General features: G+C 40.2%; 3 protein-coding genes across 12 annotated transcripts in view; 1 reads left to right on the top strand and 2 right to left on the bottom strand.

The window, feature by feature from the left end:
* Positions 1-13,546, top strand: part of PSME3IP1 (proteasome activator subunit 3 interacting protein 1) — a 54,860-nt gene extending 41,314 nt beyond the window's left edge. For all 9 annotated transcript variants that reach the window (XM_077132519.1, XM_077132518.1, XM_077132517.1 and 6 more), the window contains exon 7: positions 12,587-13,546. In XM_077132519.1, the coding sequence (XP_076988634.1) occupies positions 12,587-12,804 (218 nt within the window). In that variant the 3' untranslated portion in view covers positions 12,805-13,546. The remainder of the gene's footprint in view (positions 1-12,586) is intronic.
* LOC143659493 (superoxide dismutase [Mn], mitochondrial-like) lies at positions 6,946-8,877 on the bottom strand. Its single transcript, XM_077132525.1, is given in 2 exon segments — positions 6,946-8,617; positions 8,619-8,877. Coding segments are annotated over 2 exon segments (669 nt in total). The 5' UTR covers positions 8,811-8,877; the 3' UTR covers positions 6,946-8,140.
* A 5,463-nt stretch (positions 13,547-19,009) lies between the features above and the next one.
* The window catches only part of CPNE2 (copine 2), a 50,225-nt gene continuing 49,446 nt past the window's right edge, over positions 19,010-19,788 (bottom strand). For both annotated transcript variants that reach the window (XM_077132511.1, XM_077132514.1), the window contains one exon: positions 19,010-19,612. In XM_077132511.1, the coding sequence (XP_076988626.1) occupies positions 19,505-19,612 (108 nt within the window). In that variant the 3' untranslated portion in view covers positions 19,010-19,504. The remainder of the gene's footprint in view (positions 19,613-19,788) is intronic.

Raw genomic sequence — 19,788 nt, 5'->3', positions numbered from 1 at the left:
TAATGGAATTTATTAAGTTATAAGTTTACAGTTCTAAGGCCTTAAAAATGTACAAACTAAGGCATCCAGTGAAAGAAACCTTGACCTCAGAAAGGGCCAATTACATTTGGGGTTTCTCTGTCAGCTGGCAAGGTACATGGCAATGTCTGCCAGCTTTGTCTCCTGGCTTCTTCAAACAGCTTCCCTCCAGGTGTTTTCTTCTTACACCTCCAAACTTCTCTCTCTGTGGCAGCTCTGTTGGCTCTGTAGCTTCTGAGATTTCTCCAAAGTGTGTCCCCTTTTAAAGACTCCAGTAAACTAATCAAGACCCACCTTAAATGGGCAGAGTCACATCTCCATCTAATCAAAAGATCACACCCACAGTTGGGTGTTTCACATCTTCATGGAAACAATCCAGTCAAAGTTTCTACCCCACAATATTGCATCAGGATTAAAAGAAACATGGCTGTCCCCACAAGATTGGATCTGGAAAACGGACATGGCTTTTCTGGGATATATTGCAGCTTCAAACCAGCACAATATGTTTTCAGTTTTCTTGGGTATGTACTTTGTAGTGGAATTATTGGATCATATGGTAAACATATGTTTAACTTTTGGAAAAACTGCCAGACTGTTTCCAAAGTATTTGTACCATTTTTATATTCTGCCAGCAGTGTAAGAGTGTTTCAGTTTTTCCACATTTTCACCAATACTTCTTTTTTATTATAGCCATCCTAATGAGTGTGAAGTGGTATGTCATTGGGTTTTCATTTGCATTTCCCTGATGACTAATGGTGCTTATTTTATTTATTAATTTTTGCATGGGCAGACACCAGGAATCAAACCTGGGTCTCTGGCATGGCAGGCAAGAACTCTGCCTACTTAGCCACTGTGGCCTGCCCTAACTAACGGTGTTTAGCATATTTTCATGTGCTTTTGGCCATCTGTTTATCTTCTTAGGAGTAATGTCTATATATGCCCTTTGCCTATATATATATATTTAATTTTTTATTGTATAGTATAACATACATACAAAGCAAAGAAATAAGAAAGCAAGTTTTCAAAGCACTCTTCAACAAGTAGTTACAGGACAGATCCCAGAGTTTGTCTTAGGCTACCATACGATCCTCTCTGATTTTTTTCCTCCTATGGCTACTCCAGAATATAGGAGACTAGAAAGCTTAAATATTTTTTTTATCATCACAATCGACTTTTTTTCCTTCTTTTTTTGTGAAAAATAACATATACAAAAAACCAATAAAGTTCAGAGCACTGCACCACAAGTAGTTGCAGAACATATTTCAGAGTTTGACATGGATTACAATTCCACAATTTTAGATTTTTACTTTTAGCTGCTGCTCTAGATACTGGACACTAAAAGAGATATCAATTTAATGATTCAGCATTCGTATTCATTTGTTAAATCCTATCTTCACTGCATAACTCCACCATCACCTTTTGCCCATTTTTTAAAATGTTTTTTTATTGTGAAATACAACATATATACAAAAAAGCAATAAATATCCAAGTACATTTTAACAAGTAGTCATCGAACAGATTTTAAAGTTTAGTGTGGGTTACAGGTCCACGATTTTTTGTTTTTTTTTCTTCTAGCTGCTCCAAGACATTGGAAACCAAAAGAAATATCAATATAATGATCAACAGTTATACTCATTTGTTAAATCCTATCTTTTCTGTTATACTTCTTCCCTTTTTTTCTTTTTTTTTGTGATATACACATATACAAAAAGGTAGTAAGTTTCAAAGTATATCGCAACAATTAGTTGTAGAACAGATTTCAGAGTTTTGTATGGGTTACCATTCCACAATTTTGGGTTTTTACTTCTAACTGCTCTAAGGTACTGGAGATTAAAAGAAATATCAATGTAATGATTCAGCAATCATACTAATTTATTAAACCCTACCTTTTCTGTATAACTCCACCATCACCTTTGATCTTTCTCCCACTCTTTTTTTTTCTGACTTTTATTCATTTTTAATTTTTTTAAACATAGCAACGAACACAAACATTCTTGCCATATGATCATTCCATCCTACATAATCAGTAATTCACGATATCATCATATAGTTGTATATTCATCATCATGATCATTTCTTAGAACATTTCTATCAATTCAGAAAAAGAAATAAAAAGAAAACAGAAAAAAATTCATACATACCATACCCCTTACCCCTCCCTTTCATTGATCAGTAGCATTTCAATCTACTAAATTTATTTTAACATTTGTTCCCCCTATTATTTATTTTTAATCCGTATGTTTTACTCATCTGTTGAAAAGGTAGATAAAAGGAGCATCAGACACAAGGATTTCACAATCACACACTCACATTGCGAAAGCTATTATCATTATAGAATCATCTTCAAGGAACATGGCTACTGGAACACAGCTCTACATTTTTAGGCAGTTCCCTCCAGCTTCTCCATTATACCTTAACTAAAAAGGTTATATCTATTTAATGTGTAAGAATAACCTCTTGACTCACCATTGACACTTTATTTTGTCTCATTTCACTCTTCTCCCTTTTGGTCAAGAAGGTTTTCTCAGTCCCTTGATGCTGAATCCCAGCTCATTCTAGGATTTCTGTCCCACATTGTCAGGAAGGCCCACACCCCTGGGAGTCATGTCCCATGTAGAGAGGGGGAGGGCGGTGAGTTTGCTTGTCGTCTTGGCTGAGAGAGAGAGAGGCCACATCCGTTTCTCCCACTCTTTAAGAGTATTTGGGCTATGCTCATTCTTACTTTTTCATGTTGGAAGGAGCTGTCGATAATACGGAATGGGGGGAATGGAACTGGTTGATATTCTGGAGAGGCTGGCCCCCACTGCATTTCAGAACTTACCTGGTCCACGGACCTATAGGTTTCTGGAAAGTTACCCTAGTGCATGGAACCTTTGTAAAAACTTATATTATGCCCTAGGTATTCTCTAGGATTGGTAGGAAAAGGGTCATGGCTTTTCTGGGGTACATACACTTCTTTCCCTCCTTTTTGTCAGGATGGCATTGTTGATCCCATGGTGCTAGGGATACCTGGGAGTCATCTCCCATGCTGCCAGGGAGACTTTCACTCCTGGATGTCATGTCCTACATAGCGGGAAGGGCAATGGCTTCACTTGCAGAGTTGGGCTTAGAAAGAGATAGGCCTCATCTGAGCAACAAAAGGAGGTCCTCTGGACATGACTCTTAGGCATACCTATAAGTAGAATAAGCTTTTCTACGTCATACATAAGCTTCACAAGAGCAACCCTCAAAATCAAAGTCTTGGCCTATTGATTTGGGTGTCCCCAATGTTTGACACAATATCTGGGGTTCCCTAGTGGTAAAGTGTAATAGTTCCATTTTTTTTCTCCCATCCCTCAAGGGACTTTAACAATTCTTTTTGATTATCTGCTTAATATACTCTGGGATGTATCTAGGCGTTACATTAAGCTATATAGGATTAAAGGCTTTCATTCTTATTCTGCCTTTACCCATTTTAAATTGGTTTTTTTGTTGTTGTTAAATTATAAGAGTTCTTGGTTCAGTGCCAGATTTCTGGCACCAAAACAAAACAAAACAAAAATTTTAAGAGTTCTTATGTATATTTGTTAGTGTGTGTGTGTGTGTGTGTTATAGATAGTAGACCTTTATCAGATAATTGATTTGCAACTGTTTTCTCCCATTGTGTGGGTTGACTTTTCGCTTTCTTGATAATGTTCTTCGGAGCACAAAAGTTTTTGGTTTTGATAATGTTCACTTTACTCCTTTTTTTTTTCTTTAGTTATTGTGATTTAGGTGTCATATCTAAGAAACATTACCTAATTAAAGGTCAGAAAGATTTACACCTGTTTCTTTCAATAGTTGTATAGTGTTTTACATTTAGGTCCTTGATCCATTTGGGGTTAATTTTTGTGTACAGCTTGAGGTAGGGGATCTGAGTTCATGCCTACTTATCTCAGTACCATTTTTTTTAAAGATGGGTTGTCAAAAATCAACTGACCATCAGTGTATGGGTTTATTTCTGGGCTTCTATTCTATCCCATTGATCTGTGTATCTGCCCACATGCCAATACTATAAAGTCTTGATTATTGTAGCTTCGTAGTAGGTTTTGAGATCAGGAAGTGTAAACCTCTAAACCTCTTCCTCCAACCCTTCCATTCTTGCTTCAGAAACTGGACAAGACGTATTTTTCTTTGCCATGAGATAGGACCCCACAAAAAAATGGCCTTTAAAGCCTGCTTCAGGAATCTTCTGCAATAGAAGGATTTGCTTCTTTGATCCCCTAGAAGATAGCTCTGTAGCCCTGATGGAGATTTGGGGTTCCCCTACTGAAGGCTCTGGACTTGAGCTCGGAGCAGAGCCAGTGAATGCTCCAGTCAGCCCCATTGACTCTCAAGTCACGCATCTGACTGAATCCTAAGAACGATCTTTCTTATTAGTAATTTTTGGTTTTAAGTTGATGTAACAGTGTGATCCTGAAAATGCAGTAGTTGGCAGGAAAATTCACCAAATGGGTGAGACCAGAGGGCACCATTTTGTTCTCTTCAGACAGTTAACTGCTTTTGGAATGAAATTTGTCGGTGTTGCAGTTTCTTTTTGTTTCTTGAAACCTCCTAGAAAATTGAGTGTGTTGATCTTTTGACTTAAGCTCTGCTGAGATTACAGTTGTCCAGATCCCTTGGTGTGTTTTTGTAGCTGACTTCCATCCCTTCTTTTAGGATGTTCTTCCTTTAGAGTCTTGTTCTCCACAGGTACTCTGGAGTTGCCCCTTCTTTTCTAGCAAAGATAAAATTCACCCTTGAAATACTTGATAAAATGCCTGGCTAAACAGCTTCACACAAGTTAATTTTCTAAGTAATTGATCCACACTGTTACAAGGTATCACTTTTTTTAAAATTTTTTAATTTTATTTTTTTAAATACCAAAAAACACCAAACAAATGCAAACATTCCTATTTTGATCATTCCGTTCTACATATATAATCAGTAATTCACAATGTCACCACATAGTTGCATATTCATCATCATGATCATTTCTTGGAACATTTGCATCTATTCAGAAAAAGAAAACAGTAACAAAAAAAATTTATACATACCATAATTCATTGGTATGTATAAATTTCATTGATCACTAGCATTTCATTGATCACTAGCATTTCAAACTAAATTTATTTATTTATTTACTTAAAAATTTTTTTTATATTTTATTTTTTTAAATACCAAAAAACACATAACAAACGCATACATTACCATTTTGATCATTCTGTTCTACATATATAATCAGTAATTCACAATATCACCACATAGTTGTATATTCATCATCATGGTCATTTCTTGGAACATTTGCATCTATTCAGAAAAAGAAATAAAGCGAAAACAGAAAAAAAAATTTATACATACCATACCCCTTACCCCTCCCTTTCGTTGATCACTAGCATTTCAAACTAAATTTATTTTAACATTTGTTCCCCCTATTATTTATTTATTTATTTATTCATTATTTTTTTAATGATTAATAGATTTTTTTTATTAACACTCAAAACTACATCATTATCAGAGGAAAATAACTGTTTCTTTAATGACTAATTACACAAAAACTACCCAGGGCTTTATAGGATTTTTGGTGTACGAGGTTTGATGCATATCTTAGAGACAGAACATTAGCTTGCTGGATCATCAGGACATGACTAATAATGAGAAAGTAATTTCTAAAACATTCTCTGAAGAGCTTTCTCAAACAGTAATTTCACCATGAAATTAAAACAAAATAAAACATATTTATCCCTAATTTTAGCTATAAATCACAATACACAAAAATATCACTTGAAATTTTATGGTTTTGATGTCAGTCTTCAAGAACTGCTTAAAAGAAACCCAAAGCTTATTTTCAAAATCAAGAATTTGAGTATTTGCATTTGCAATAACATTTTAATCCCTTAGCTTCAACGTTTATTACACAACAATCAAGCAACAGAGACTGTTTCAAAATGGTGTTAGTTTTGCTTCTTGCTTCTTTCCAGCACTGGTCATTGGAAGGTGGGAGTGCATCCAGGGGTAGCAGGGGCTGCTGATTTGGTCACCAAGATCCCTTGTGGAGGAGGAGCACTTTTCCTTTATGGAAGAAACTGCAACTTTATTTTCTATTATGAAAACAGGGCTAAACAGAATCTTAAAGTCTTGTTTTCTGCTGAGTTTTTAAAAGTATTTTAGTCTCTTAAAAACTATTTGACACGGAGGGAAAAACAAACTGAAATATGCTTTTCCCCATTCTCTCTGCCATTCTCTCAATATGAAGTCAAAGCAAAAATAGAGCCTCAAAGAAATTTCAACTTTTTTAGACTCTTAAAGATAGGTAGGAGTCAAAAAGCTTTATATAAATCAATAGTGCCTGCATATATGTTAGCTTAGTAGACAGAAACTATGCTCCATGCTCCAACGACTATTTGTATTCAAAAGCCCATCTTTCAAAAAGGTCCTAGTTTTCTAGAAGTCTGTTTAGACAGAGTTCCCTACCTTGTTTATATAGGCAAGCATCAAGCAGATGACGCCCATCTGAGCTTCATGAAAGTAACTTTACTGTGGTTTATGAAGGATGAACATCAGAATCTTGAAAGTTTTTTCCATCCATAAGCACACACACAAACATATAGTTACCAATACTCTCATCAATACTTTTGACAATTCAATAAGCTTACTATCCTAATTGAATTCTAAGAGAAAAAAAAGTACCTTGAATTTAATATTTTTAAAAACTTCAGTCTTCAATATTGAAACTGTTAGGTTACTCCATTTTTCCATGAAAAAAATAGAAAAATAAAATTTGGGGCATAAATGAAAAATAAAAAAATAAACTGGAAAACATCCTTCCAAAACAGATTTAAGAGAAACCTTACATGGAAAAACATATAGGGAATATTCCAACTGAAGGAAAAGTCTGTGTGCATGGAGTTGCTCATCAAAGCATTTCGACAATAAAAAGTAATTGAGATCAAATGAAATATCCAGTAATACAGCTTTAAAATAGATTAGGAAATGTCCAATTGATAAAATATACAGCAATTAAAACTCATTAGAACAATGATTAAACAACAAGGGAAAATGCATGACAATGTTAAACCAAATACAAAAAATATCCCTGCTACATTTAAATAATCTCTAGCTCCATTTTTAAAAACTATACAGGAACACGATTTGACATGCTGTCTCGCTGTATTATGAATACACCTTTTCCTTTACTGAAAAAACAAAACAATGTGAAGTTTTTATTGTGGCTGTACATTAAAAAATAAAGGAAAATAATTTCTGTTCCTGAGGGAGCCACACAGCTAGCCTTGTCCAGAGCAGCCAGTTCCCCTGAGAGGGGTGCTCATGAGTAGGACCAAAAGAACAATGTGGGGGGGAGGGCAGCTGGCGACCCAGATAAACTGTGGTTTAATCCCTGTCACTGATTTCATAAACTAGGCACTAATCTGTCCATTTTAACACTTCTATATTTTATATATATATATATATATATATATATATTTCTGTATCTATGTTTGAAGACAAAATGTCACTTGTCTTTATATTTCTGCCTTCAAACAAATTTAAATATAACTACCTCTTCTTAATAAAGGAGTTCTCAATTGACAATCAAATTATGCTTTTTAAAATTGATAAAATGGTATTAACAGTGACCATCAATAATTAGAGACCACTGGGTGAGATCTATCAGAAATGATACTATACAGAGGATTACTTACCAAAAAAAAATTTTTTCCAATTGAAAGTTGAATATTTTCATTGGGTTTTACAGTTAAGTAACTGGGCAAAAGACTGGACTTCCTATAAATGCAATAAAACAATTATAAAAGCCTTTCTACAGGCTCCCAGAGTACAGGAATGGGATATTTTTTATGGCTTTCATGATGAAAATTATAACCTCCTAGGCTATTTTAGCTCTCTAAAAAAAAAAATTCATCCAAAGACTAAATCAAAGCACTCAGTATTTTCAAACAGTTGCCCAAACTTTCAAAATGTGAAATTATATCACTGAATTCTGTTTGTGAAATATCTCAATAAGCAATACTCAGAAATGCTACAACAGAGAGGCATATTACTATGCTACAGATTCTACAGTTACAAAAATACTCATAAAGAGCTTTACATGTAAATAGTTAACATTTCATTTCTTGCAAGTTGCATATCTTTCCATTACATTCTCCCAATTGATTACATTCCAAATAGCTTTTAGATAATCAGGTCTGACATTTTTATACTGAAGGTAATAAGCATGCTCCCATACATCAATTCCTAGCAGTGGAATAAGACCTGTTGTTCCTTGCAACGGATCCTGATTAGAACAAGCAGCAATCTCTAAGTGTCCCTGTTCCTTATTGAAGCCAAGCCAACCCCAACCTGAACCTTGAACACCAACAGATACAGCCGTCAACTTTTCCTTAAATTTGTCAAAGGAACCAAAATCACGCTTGATGGCTTCCAGCAACTCCCCTTTGGGTTCTCCGCCACCATTAGGGCTCAGGTTTGTCCAGAAAATGGTATGATTGATATGACCTCCACCATTGAACTTCAGTGCAGGCTGAAGGGCTACCTGAGTTGTAACATCACCCTTAGCCAGCGCCTCTTTATACTTCTCCTCGGTAAACGTTCAAGTTATTCATGTATGCGGCGTGGTGTTTGCTGTGGTGCAGCTCCATGATCTGCGCATTGATGTGGGGCTCCAGGGCGCCATAATCATATGGCAAGTCGGGGAGACTGTGCTTTTGCCTGGAACCCCAAATTCCCAAAGCCGGTACCAGCTTCCTGCTACTGCTGAAGGCCGCTCGGGGCAGCATGGTGCAGGCGCCCAGGACGCTCTCTCAGTTCCTACGCACTACAGAAGCTTGGGTCGAATGCGAGCGGAGCAGCCAGCGTCCCGGCTAGCGCCGCCCTATTATTTATTTTTATTCCATATGTTCTACTCGTCTGTTGACAAGGTAGATAAAAGGTGCATCAGACACAAGGTTTTCACAATCACTGTCACATTGTGAAAGCTATATCATTATACAATCATCTTCAAGAAACATGGCTACTAGAACACAGATCTACATTTTCAGGCACTCCCTCCAGCCTCTCCATTACATCTTGACTATCAAGGTGATATCTACTTAATGCGTAAGAATAACCTTCAGGATAACCTCTTGACTCTGGAATCTCTCAGCCATTGACACTTTGTCTCATTTCACTCTAACCCCATTTTGGTTGAGAAGGTTTTCTCAATCCCTTAATGCTAAGTCTCAGCTCATTCTAGGGTTTTTCTCAAATCCCTTGATGCTGAGTCTCAGCTCATCCTAGAATTTCTGTCCCACGTTGCCAGGAAGGTCCACACCCCTGAGAGGCATGTCCCGCCTAGACGGGGGAGGGTGGTGAGTTTGCTTGTTGTGTTGGCTGAAGAGAGAGGCCACATTTGAGCAACAAAAGAGGTTCTCTTGGGGGTGACTCTTAGGCCTAATTTTAAGTAGGCTTGACCCCCACACTGTCCTTTGTGGGGTTAAGTTTCATATGAACAAACCCCAAGACTGGGGGCTCAGCCTATAGCTTTGGTTGGCCCCACTGCTTGTGAGAATATCAAGAATTCAACTTGGGTAAGTTGAATTTTCCCCTGTTCTCAAGGTGTCACTTTTTAACAACCAATTTTTTTCAACAAAATACTGAAAGTATTCTACATATGACATAAAAATACAATAAGTGTTCAAACAATGAATGATATAATGTTTGATGTTCTATCTTCCAAATTTAAAAAAGCGTCAGATTTTTATACACCCCTCCCCACTTTAGCCATTTGCAGTGGAACTCGGTAAAATGTCTTTAACACATTTTCCCACCTTCTCATACATTGTAAATGCTGCCTGCTGCATGCCAGGCCCTATGCTTTATGTACTGGGATAGAATGGTGAAGAAGGAGCCCTTGTCCTCAAGGGACTACAGTTAATAGAGAATAGAGACAGGCAACCCCTCTTGTCATTAGTGTTGCTGGATTTTGGCTTCCAGGTTCTTGGTCATGCCACTAGAAAGAATTCAAAAGCTCAGGGCAGCATAGAGTAAGTAGGCAGAAAATTTGTTAAATATGCATGTAAAAAGAAATACTAGCACTCTTGTAAAGACAGAGGTGAACGAGGTGAGAGGCAATAGGCAATGTGGGTTAATTGCTATTATAGATTAGCTTTACTTATTTCCCCTCCCCTTTCCTTTTCAGGGCTTTTTCTTCTACCCTGTCTTCTTTCTAGAGCAGTGCCTGGTGGTAGATCAGTGTATTTGGGTGGGTTGTTTGGTTCCACTCTTTGCAGATGACTCATTCAGGTGGGGGTCTTTTAGTTCCAGATGGGTTGCTGTCACTGCATTTCCTGTAAGTGGATAACTGCTGCACAGGGTATCTGTGCTGGTCCTCCTGACCTTCATTAACTGTACTTGTTTAATTTCATGATTTTTTTTCTCTCCCCTCTCTTCCTGTTCTAGCCTGCCTCATTAAGACTGTCAAGTCTTCTACAGCCTTCTTAGTTTCAATCCAAGGATGCCCTTGCAGGGCAGAGATAGGTGGGGTTATCTTTTCTAATATAAGTCAAGATGCTCTCTTAATTTTTGCATTTGCCTTTTTGTTTTAGTGCTCTGAATAGGTATTATATATATGTATGCTCCTATTTTCTCCATGACCCAATTCTTTTCCCCAGGGGCAAGCACTGTCACCAATTTCTTATGTAGTTTTTCTGACATTGTCATATACATGTAGTGGCATGTTTTCCTCCCACAAATTACTGTTTATACAAATTGTTCTGCCTCTTATCTTTTTAAGTTGGCAAAATCTGCGTGAGGTTATTTAATACCAGTACATACAAAGATGCATTCTTCTTATTAGTTAACTAGTAGTCCGTTATTTAACCAGTCCCTTATTAGTGGACATTTAGTTTGTCTCTAGTGTTTTGCTACTGTAAACACTACTGCAGTGGGTATTCTCATGTGAGCATCATTTAAAAGTTTGAGGGATGTTGCCAAATTGCCCTCTATCTCTCAGTGACATATAAATGCCTACTCCCCACACCTTTCTTTCTTATATGTTTAGTTTATTCTCTTATGTTTAAAAGGCATCTGTTTCTTTTTCAGTGAATTGTTCATGTCTGTTGTCCTCTGAAAAAAGATGTGGAAGAACTCTTTATGTCTTAAAGAAGTTCACTTTTGTGGCATTCCTTCCAAAAATTTGCCTCTACTTTCCTGTAGCTTTATCACCATCTCTGCAGTCATTCTTTGGCTTTTATTTTGTCTTTCTACACTCCATGTTTTAAGGTTGTTTATCTTTAGCAGCTTCTTTCTTTCTTATTAGAACTTCCTATAAAAATAAGCAAATACACTGAGCTCCTGAATCTTGTATATTGACCTTTTAGCTTCTAACTGTTCTTTTTTGCTTACTCCTGATTTCATATACTTGGAACCATGTATCATTTTCACATTTAGTGGAGGTGTCCAGATAAATGAGGCACTGTGCATTTAAGACAAAGCCCTAGAAAGTAATGTCAAGTCTGCAGCATGAGGTTTGGACTCCTACTCTTTCTCTGCAGAGACCCTAGAAGTTCTTTTAGAATGTGTTCTTCTGATTCAAGTTTAGTTAAAAATTTTCAACTCTTAAGTGGCCTATGATTGTGGCCAAGGCATTTAACCTCTTTTGTCAGTAAATTGGGAATAGTACCTACTATAATAGATTGTTGTGATAATTAAATGAGGCTGGAAACATGTAGAGGCAAGAAAAAGTGGATTAGAGTTCTTAAACCTGTAAAGCCTACATTTTTCTGTATTTTCATTATTAGGATGGCATAGTAACTGGGCTTTCTGGGAAGAAAAGCATCCCAGCTTCTTGGTGATATTCTGCATGGTTTTAAAATGTTATCAGGCTGTAGCTTCAGTTTTCTTATTTATAAAAGAGGAACACACTGCAAGGTAAAGGTCATGTTAAATCAGTTTTAAATTGCTTCTCCCTCATTAAGGTAAGTAGCTTTTGTTAACAAAGACTTATTTCTGTGGCTGACATTTGACCTTGAAAATTTATCTGTGCTAGCTAGTAAGTTCAGATTGGTGTAATATTTTGAGAATTGAATAGAATAGAATGGTTAATATTGCTTACAGCGTTTCTCTTAACCTGGCTTTGTGCCTTCTATTGAGAGCATGTGGAAGCCCTTATCACCCTGGTAGTAAGTAAGGTATAGTTTTAGATATGGATCCCCCTTTACTGTAATACCATGACTGTGTGAGTACAGGGAAGTTGAACTGTGTGTGATAGGCTACATTCCAGTGCAGTTTGTTCTCCAACTCTGAAATGGTGGTAAACAAGGGAGTATAGGCAGGCTCTAGGGTTTAAAAGACCTTGGTTCAAGCCCAGCTTTGTCTCTTTTCACCTCCTGGAGTCTCACTTCCTCCCTCAATTTCCCCCTCTGTAAAATGAGGGTGATGATAGTATTGACTATATTAGGGTTGTTGTGAGGTTTCCATGAGCATCTCTGGGAATAGACCCGGGCATGGTGCCTGGCATATGATAAACACACCCAGACTGTGAAAGAGTGATAACAGTCCTTCTTCCTTTTTGCAGAGGCCTCGTCCTGTGTGTCTCTTGGAGGCACTTCCCTGAGCAGTCCCTCCATCCACTGCCCCTCTGCTGCAGTTTGTATTGGCATCCTCCCAGGCTTGGGTGCCTACTCTGGGAGCAGCGACTCGGAGTCCAGCTCAGACAGCGAAGGCACCATCAATGCCACTGGGAAGATCGTCTCCTCCATCTTCCGAACCAACACCTTCCTCGAGGCCCCCTAGCTCTTCTGTCCATACCACAGGGGGCTGGCTCCTCAAGAGTAGATCGGACGGTTTGGTCTGCCTACAGGCATTACCTCCCTCAGACAACTCCTTTGCCTGCTTCCTGTGCATACAGTGACATCTCTAACCTAATCTAAACATGTACCAACATCTCCTGTGGCCCAAATTTATGTTTGGTTTTTCTTTCCACTCCAGCACAGATGACCAAACTGATGAGGTAGGTGAGGGTCAGGTCCCAGCAGAAATTCCACCAAAAATGCCCTGGAAGGATAGACACCAGCTGGCTTGCAAAGGGTTTGGGCTTATTGCTTTCTTGTGTTTTTCTTTCCCAACAGCACAAAAAGCACAAGCATTTATTGAACAGGTATTGTTTAAACATTCTATTATAGATGAATACATTTGTTTGGTTACATTGCATTTTGGAGCAGCATGTGGGGAAACAGAACTGACCCAGGTGATGAAATGGAGCATTACCCTACACTAAACATTTCTTCATGTGTGATTACGTAAAGATTATAAACTACATCTGCAGGGGGTGTCACTTACCATGCATCATTCATAGTGAAGTTCTTCCTTACTCTTGACCATTCCTTCTCCCTCCATTCAGCCCACTGATATGGGTTGCTAGGAAAGGACTGGTAACAAGAAGGCTTCCATCTTCTATTCAGACCTTTTCTCTGCTTGGCATATTGTTTTGGTTTTATTTTTGTCTTTTAAATAAAGGATTTAGTTTAAAACTCTACACTTCAGAACAAAACATAGACTTTATTTAATCATGACCAGAAGTCATAACTGCTCGTAAATATGTTGATGAGATGACTTATTTATGATTCATTTATAGCTCCTGGAATCCTCATATTGCAAAACAGTGGGACACACCTGCTTACTTTGACTATTCTCTGTACTCTGTTGAGCCTATTCTCTCTTTGATACGTACTGCTTTTCATGATAGATTGAAGCTATTTCTGGTCTAAGTGTCCTGCCTTAGTCCTTTTCTCCACTATTATGTGCCCAACAGAACAGCTCCTAGGCTGCTCCACCTCTGTCTCCTGCAAGGATGCAGGGGCTCATTCCTTTGATTAGGAGGAAGAGAGGGAAGAGAAGATATGGAGGCCTCAAGGACAGAGGTAGGCATGGACTGTTAAAAAAATCAGTAGGTTTTCTTGCTTCTTCTGGAGAGTGAACCTGTACCGTTCTTCCCTCCCCCAATGCTCCCACCCCCCAGTTTCAAGTTGGTTGTTTCTACTTCCTCGGGTGTGAGACTGAGAGATACACACACAGAATGTGTTGACACTGATGCTGGCAGGCAGAGAAGCTTCTCAGTTCTAACATGGGCAAAGAGGCCCCTGGTTCTCATCCAACCTACTCCTTTTCCCCGTCCAGTACAGTGACACTCTGGTGCCTGTTGGCAGATGGTGACTTCCCTTCACGAATCTTGTGAATTCTTCCTCTTCAGAACCATTCTGTGCTAATTGTTCCTGACTGTCAGTACAGGCACGTCAGCTCTATTCCTCACAAACAAGACATGTAGGTAAAACTGTGTAGACACCTTCTGCCTCTCTGCTTCATTGTTCCTGTGATTGTGCTGTCCTTATTACAGCATGTACCCAGAGCAACCTCAGATCATTTCAGTGAGGCAGACCAAGTAATCAAAGTCACCATCTTCGTGTGGTTTGACTTTTAGGAGGCCATTTCTATACCTGTGGCCACTGTTGATGTTGGAAGAAGTTGACAAAGGGTTATAGGGATTAAAAACATACATTAACTTGAAAGCTAATAAACCTGTCAGAGAACAGCTCTTGCTTTTCCTATACTGAGTCTTGTGCTTCCAACTCTTTCCCCATCTACTAAAACATCTGGATTGTGTTGAGAAGGTTAAGACTCTTCGGGCTGATATTTATGCTCCTGTTATCTCAGGAGAAATTGAAAATCCCTGGTAATTGTTTCATACTATTCCCTTGGGCCCATTAAGTGTAGAGCCCTGGAACCAAAACACAGTTTCTTTAGAAACCATTAATAGCAAAGCAGGGTCTGGTCTTACCAAGAGATGAAGCAGACTTGGAAAGCATCCAGTATAGGCTTTGTGGTTCAAGTCAAAAGAAGAATAGAAAAACAGGAGTGGAAGGAAACACTGCCTTAAACCATAAAATATAGCACTCCTGCCTTGATAACTAATTGGGCTTTATATCTAGCTAATAAGGGACAAAAACAAAATTTGGGGTGGGTTTCTTTAAACCTGCTTATATTACTCTGAGAGATGGTATAGTTACAACTCTTAAACCTTGCTAGTGAGAAAACTAAAATGTAAGGAATCCTTGGTGGGCCACAGTGGCTCAGCAGGAAGAGTTCTTGCCTGCCATGCTGGAGACCCGGGTTCGATTCCTGGTGCCTGCCCATGTGAAAAAGGAAATGTAAGAAATCCTATCGCCTCTCCACTTGTGTTATCCAACTTGTGTTACCCATGTCCTTCCAGCCATTTCCTGCTAGCCATTCTGCCTTTGGCCCTGTCACTGCCTGGGTAGGGAGAAAGGGAGCATGAAAATCAAAGCATCCATTTTTCCATGTATTATAAGCAGGGATGCTAATGTGACTGGCTGCCTGTTTATTATATACCTACTCTAGGTCTTTGGACCCAGGAAAAGAGAAAGCTCGTACTGGTACCCCAGATCCAGGAGTTGGGGGAAGGGGGCTTTCTAGATTGGGAGTCAGGAACCCCTAATTAGGGTTAACCCTTGCATCTTTACTTTCTTACACTCCCCAACTCTTAAGTTTTTCCTTCTTGCTACCCCCTTTCCACCCAAGAGAGAAGCTTCATTGCCTAAGATATTCCTCACTGCTTCTCCTTCTCCACCCTAGGAACTCAGCCTATTCCACCTTCCATGGATATACCATACTGGTTGTGAGCTTGGAGCCAAACATATGCTAGCTGTGTCACTTGTGGAAGGACTTCCACTTCTCTGGGTTTCAGTTTCCTCCTTGGTAAATATGTATAACAACACCTGCTTCCTACTGAGAGCAAAAGGTAATCTGTATCATCTAGGTGCTTGGTGCAGTGCCTGGCACCCAGTGCTCAGCAGATGGTGGCCATCCCTCATCAGTACTGTGAGCATTGGTCACCCTATTTCTGGGTGGGCTGTTAGTGGTGTTTTAAGGTAGGTTATCCACCCTACTGGCACTGCTCAGTTGAAACTAGAATACTGATATGATAAAGGGTCAGCTGTGGTTGTCAAGGCTCCATCCACCAGCTTCTGTGTGCTTCCCTCTTAGCTAAATGTTAATTGCTTAGGCACACCCGGTTCCTTGGCTCGGGTGTCCTAGCCGTGGGTATGCAGCTCAGCTGTTGTCTTAAGCCCCTCCAGGAGAGCTGGAGCGCTCAGTGGCAATGCACAGTCACTGGAATTTGGGTATTTTTTTTATTTCCTGGTGTGCCCAGCCCACTTACGCATAACAGCATGGAATGCAAGTTCTGCTCAGTGGGAGGCTAGAATCTTGGCAACACTTTATAGTCACAGGTTGAACACAAAAAGCCAGTTGCACATTCATGCCTTAGTGACACTGGCAAGGGCTAGCATTTTGCTCCCTTACCTGCTGGAGCAAAAGGGAGAAAGGGTGTCTTGGCTTACAGTAGTAACAGGCAGAATCAGAGAGCTGCAGAGAGAAGCAGAAACATCCAGAGACAATCATCCACCGTGAGCTTTCTACTATCAGCCATCCTCCCTCACCACTAAAACAACCATGCACATCATTATCCCTTACATTGATTTGTTTCATTCATGGCAGTTCATACTGAAGTCCTGCTGTGTACGTGCCAGGTACTGTTTGGGGCATTTGCTGAGTATTTTTGTGAAGTATGCCTTATTTTATTCTGAAAAAAGTCCTGCAGTGTAGGCTCTTTTCTGCGTTTTATAAAGGAAACAAAAATTCGTGATGGTTTGATGCCTTGCCCAAAGTCACATGGCTAGGTGAGAAGAAAGAATTTGAATTTTAGCCTTTTAGCTCTAGGCCTGGATTTTGTGGTTTCAATGAAACTTTAAAATAAATACCAGTGTCAAGGCCTTGGTGGAGGAGACTCAAGGGTGAAGAAATTTTTCTACTCAGATCTCCCATTTCACTTGTCAGCCTACCATCCATATGCATGAACTAAGTTGTAGTACTAACATATCCCAGACTTGAATTTTTTTTTAAGTGGCGATTTGGCTTTGTTGGGAGTTAAGGCTGTTGTCAATCTCTTACACCTGTGCCCTACACCTGTGCCCTCCCTTACTTTAATGGAGGAAATCAGGCACAAAGAAAGATGGTCAAATATCAGCTTTTCTTCTCAGAGTGAAGCAGAGTGGAGACTGTGACATGGTCCTGAGGCACACTCCCTTCCCTTATGAATTGAAGCCAGCCAGGAGTAAAGTCCCAGATTAATTACTCACCCAGCCTTGGGGAACTGAGAGCAGGGATGGCTGGGGTCTGCCCACCATGTGAAACCTGGAAGTGGGGCCTAAGCCACTGCACTTGAGGTAGGTAACCCACAAGAGTGAGCACTTGGGCTGGACCTGTGACACCAGGCAGGCATCCTGCCTTAACGTGGCCAGTGGATGTTGGGCTCCCCAGTTTCACAATCTGATGAGTTACTCCCATGGGAGAGTAAGGGAGAAGTGGAGAGAAGTCTGTGAAAGTAGTGGTCACCCCAATGCTCCCTTTAGTCTTCTGAGGGCTATTGAGGGCATTGGGGCAGGAAGAAGGCCCCACCCTTTATAAGGAGCCTCTAGTCAACCAGATACCTGGCTAGGCACTTAACACAGAACAAGAGGGTAAATAAGCATTCTGGCTTATTAATTAATGTTTTGACCAACACCCAGTCTTGCAGCTGGCCAGATCAAGGGCTAGCCGTGACACAAATGTGCCAGGTGTTCTAGTCCTGGCTGGGATTCCCTCCATGTTGCCAAGCTGGCCCCTGGGCCAGTGAACTGTGCTCTTCTAAAGGCCCCTCCACAAATCAGGGCTCTGTATGGCTCTGCAGCCCTCCTCAGGAGAAAATGAAGGTTGTCCTGAAGGACATTTTACCTGACTTTCGGCCACAGAATCAGAGGCATCAGAAGCTTAGGATGATGCTCCTCATTTCCCTCCCACTGAACTCTGGCTCCTGAGCTTACCTGGCACTGGGAGGCAGGAACCTACCTTGCTTGCTGCCCAGTCCAAGCAGGTTTATAAAAGACTTACTGATCTGGGAGAGTAGGTTGAAGAAACCGATTTCCCAGTTTCAGTGGACAGGAATGATAAAAAGCCTTAGTTATTGACTGAGCAGAACAACCCCCCTTGCAAAGCCCAGAAAGGATGTTTGATGTGGGCTCTGGAGTTGGCCAGACCCAAATATAAATTTTGACACTACCTATACTGTGATTAGCTTCTCTGTGCTTGTTTCCTTGTCTCTGAAATGGTCATAACCATAATGAGGGGCTATTAGAAGAGTTCAAGATAGTGCTTGTAAAGCACTTAACATGGTGCTGGAAACATATACTTAATGTAAATGTTGGTTGTTTTTGGTCACATATAAGCCAAATAGGATGGTTATCTTCAAGAGACAAAAAAAAAAAAAAGGGAGCTGAAGGATTGTTGATGTTTCAGAGACTGGTCCTCTGGCTGGTTTCATGAAGTTGGGCTTGAGCTCAGGAGGGGCAGTAATAGAAACCAATGGACCACTGTTAACAGGGACTCTTGAGATGTAGGGCAGAAGCAGCACCATTTAGGGCCCTTAGAGCAAAGAAGCTTCACACCCTACAGACCACAAGAGCCCTGGGGAGAAACAAATGGTGGCAGTGACTGTTCCCCTCTGAGCTGGCAGCAGAGTGTGGGCCAAAAGGAAAAAGAAGGTGGGGACAATGTGATGTCAGCTGGATCAGTGTACCCCAGAACCCAGTGTGTGGAGACTCCCAGAACACTAGTATGGGTTCTGCAGGGGTGCAGAAGACCTACATTTGCTGGTGGGGGCCAGCACATTCCATTCATCTGCAAATATGTATGGAGCATGTACAGTGCCAAGTTGGGTGCCAGTTTAACAGAGATTATTGCTGTTCATGTGGAATGCCTGTTCCCAAGTAGAAGTGATTACACTGACTTCACAGGCTTGGTGGGGGGAAAGGGGTTTTCATGTTTCATTTTCTTCCCAAATCAGAGCCCCACTGGGTCCCAGCTGAGGAAGGCACTGACACAGGGACATCAGAAACTCCTTTATTACCCTGAGTATAACAAAGAGAACACAGTCACAGTATAAAATAAAAAAAAAAACAAAAAAACCCCAGCAGGAATTAGGTGCAGGCTACAACACAAAGTATGCACCAGAGACACACGAACCTTTTAGAATCTGCAGCTAGTTACTTGGAAAAAGCCAGTTATGATTGTAAAAATTTTATTCTCTTTAATAACAATAATTCCACTAAAATTATATAAAGTACATTCAATACTTAAGGGTAGCAAAGGGTGGGGAGAGGAGGAGAGGAAGCCAGTCTGGCCTAGAAGCATCATCAGTTGATTCCAACAAAGGAAGACCAGCTGGACTGGGGGAAGTTGTGGGTGGAGGTCCGGTTGTAAAAAATAATAATGTAGATTGGTCAAAAAAGGCCACCCACAAGGAAGCAGGGTGAGCGTGCACGTTCCTGGAGGAGGGAGGGAAGGCTCAACCGGCATGCTGCTGCTGGGCGCGGGCAGGTGCTCAGGCAGGTGTGGAGTGGGTGGGGGGCAGGTTTTTATGCTTGAAATACTGCACGACTTGTTGGGGCAGTTCCGCCAGCACAGCTTTGGCCAAGGTCTCTTTTGCTGCCTGCAGGGTCAAACGTGGGGAGAGCATCAGGATTAGTGAATGGAAGTTGAGATGGGGTGCCATGCTGAAAGCTGCTACAGAAGAGTCCTTGGAGGTCAAGATTAGGGCTGAGAGAGCTGTCTAAAACTTACATCCCTCATTCCAGCCCAGGCCTGAACTCTTGCCCCAGCAATGCC

This window comes from Tamandua tetradactyla, chromosome 16, assembly GCF_023851605.1.
Source record: "Tamandua tetradactyla isolate mTamTet1 chromosome 16, mTamTet1.pri, whole genome shotgun sequence".
Taxonomy (NCBI): domain Eukaryota; kingdom Metazoa; phylum Chordata; class Mammalia; order Pilosa; family Myrmecophagidae; genus Tamandua; species Tamandua tetradactyla.
The sequence above is the reverse complement of the archived record's forward strand: the minus strand, read 5'-3'. Positions and strand labels throughout refer to the sequence as shown.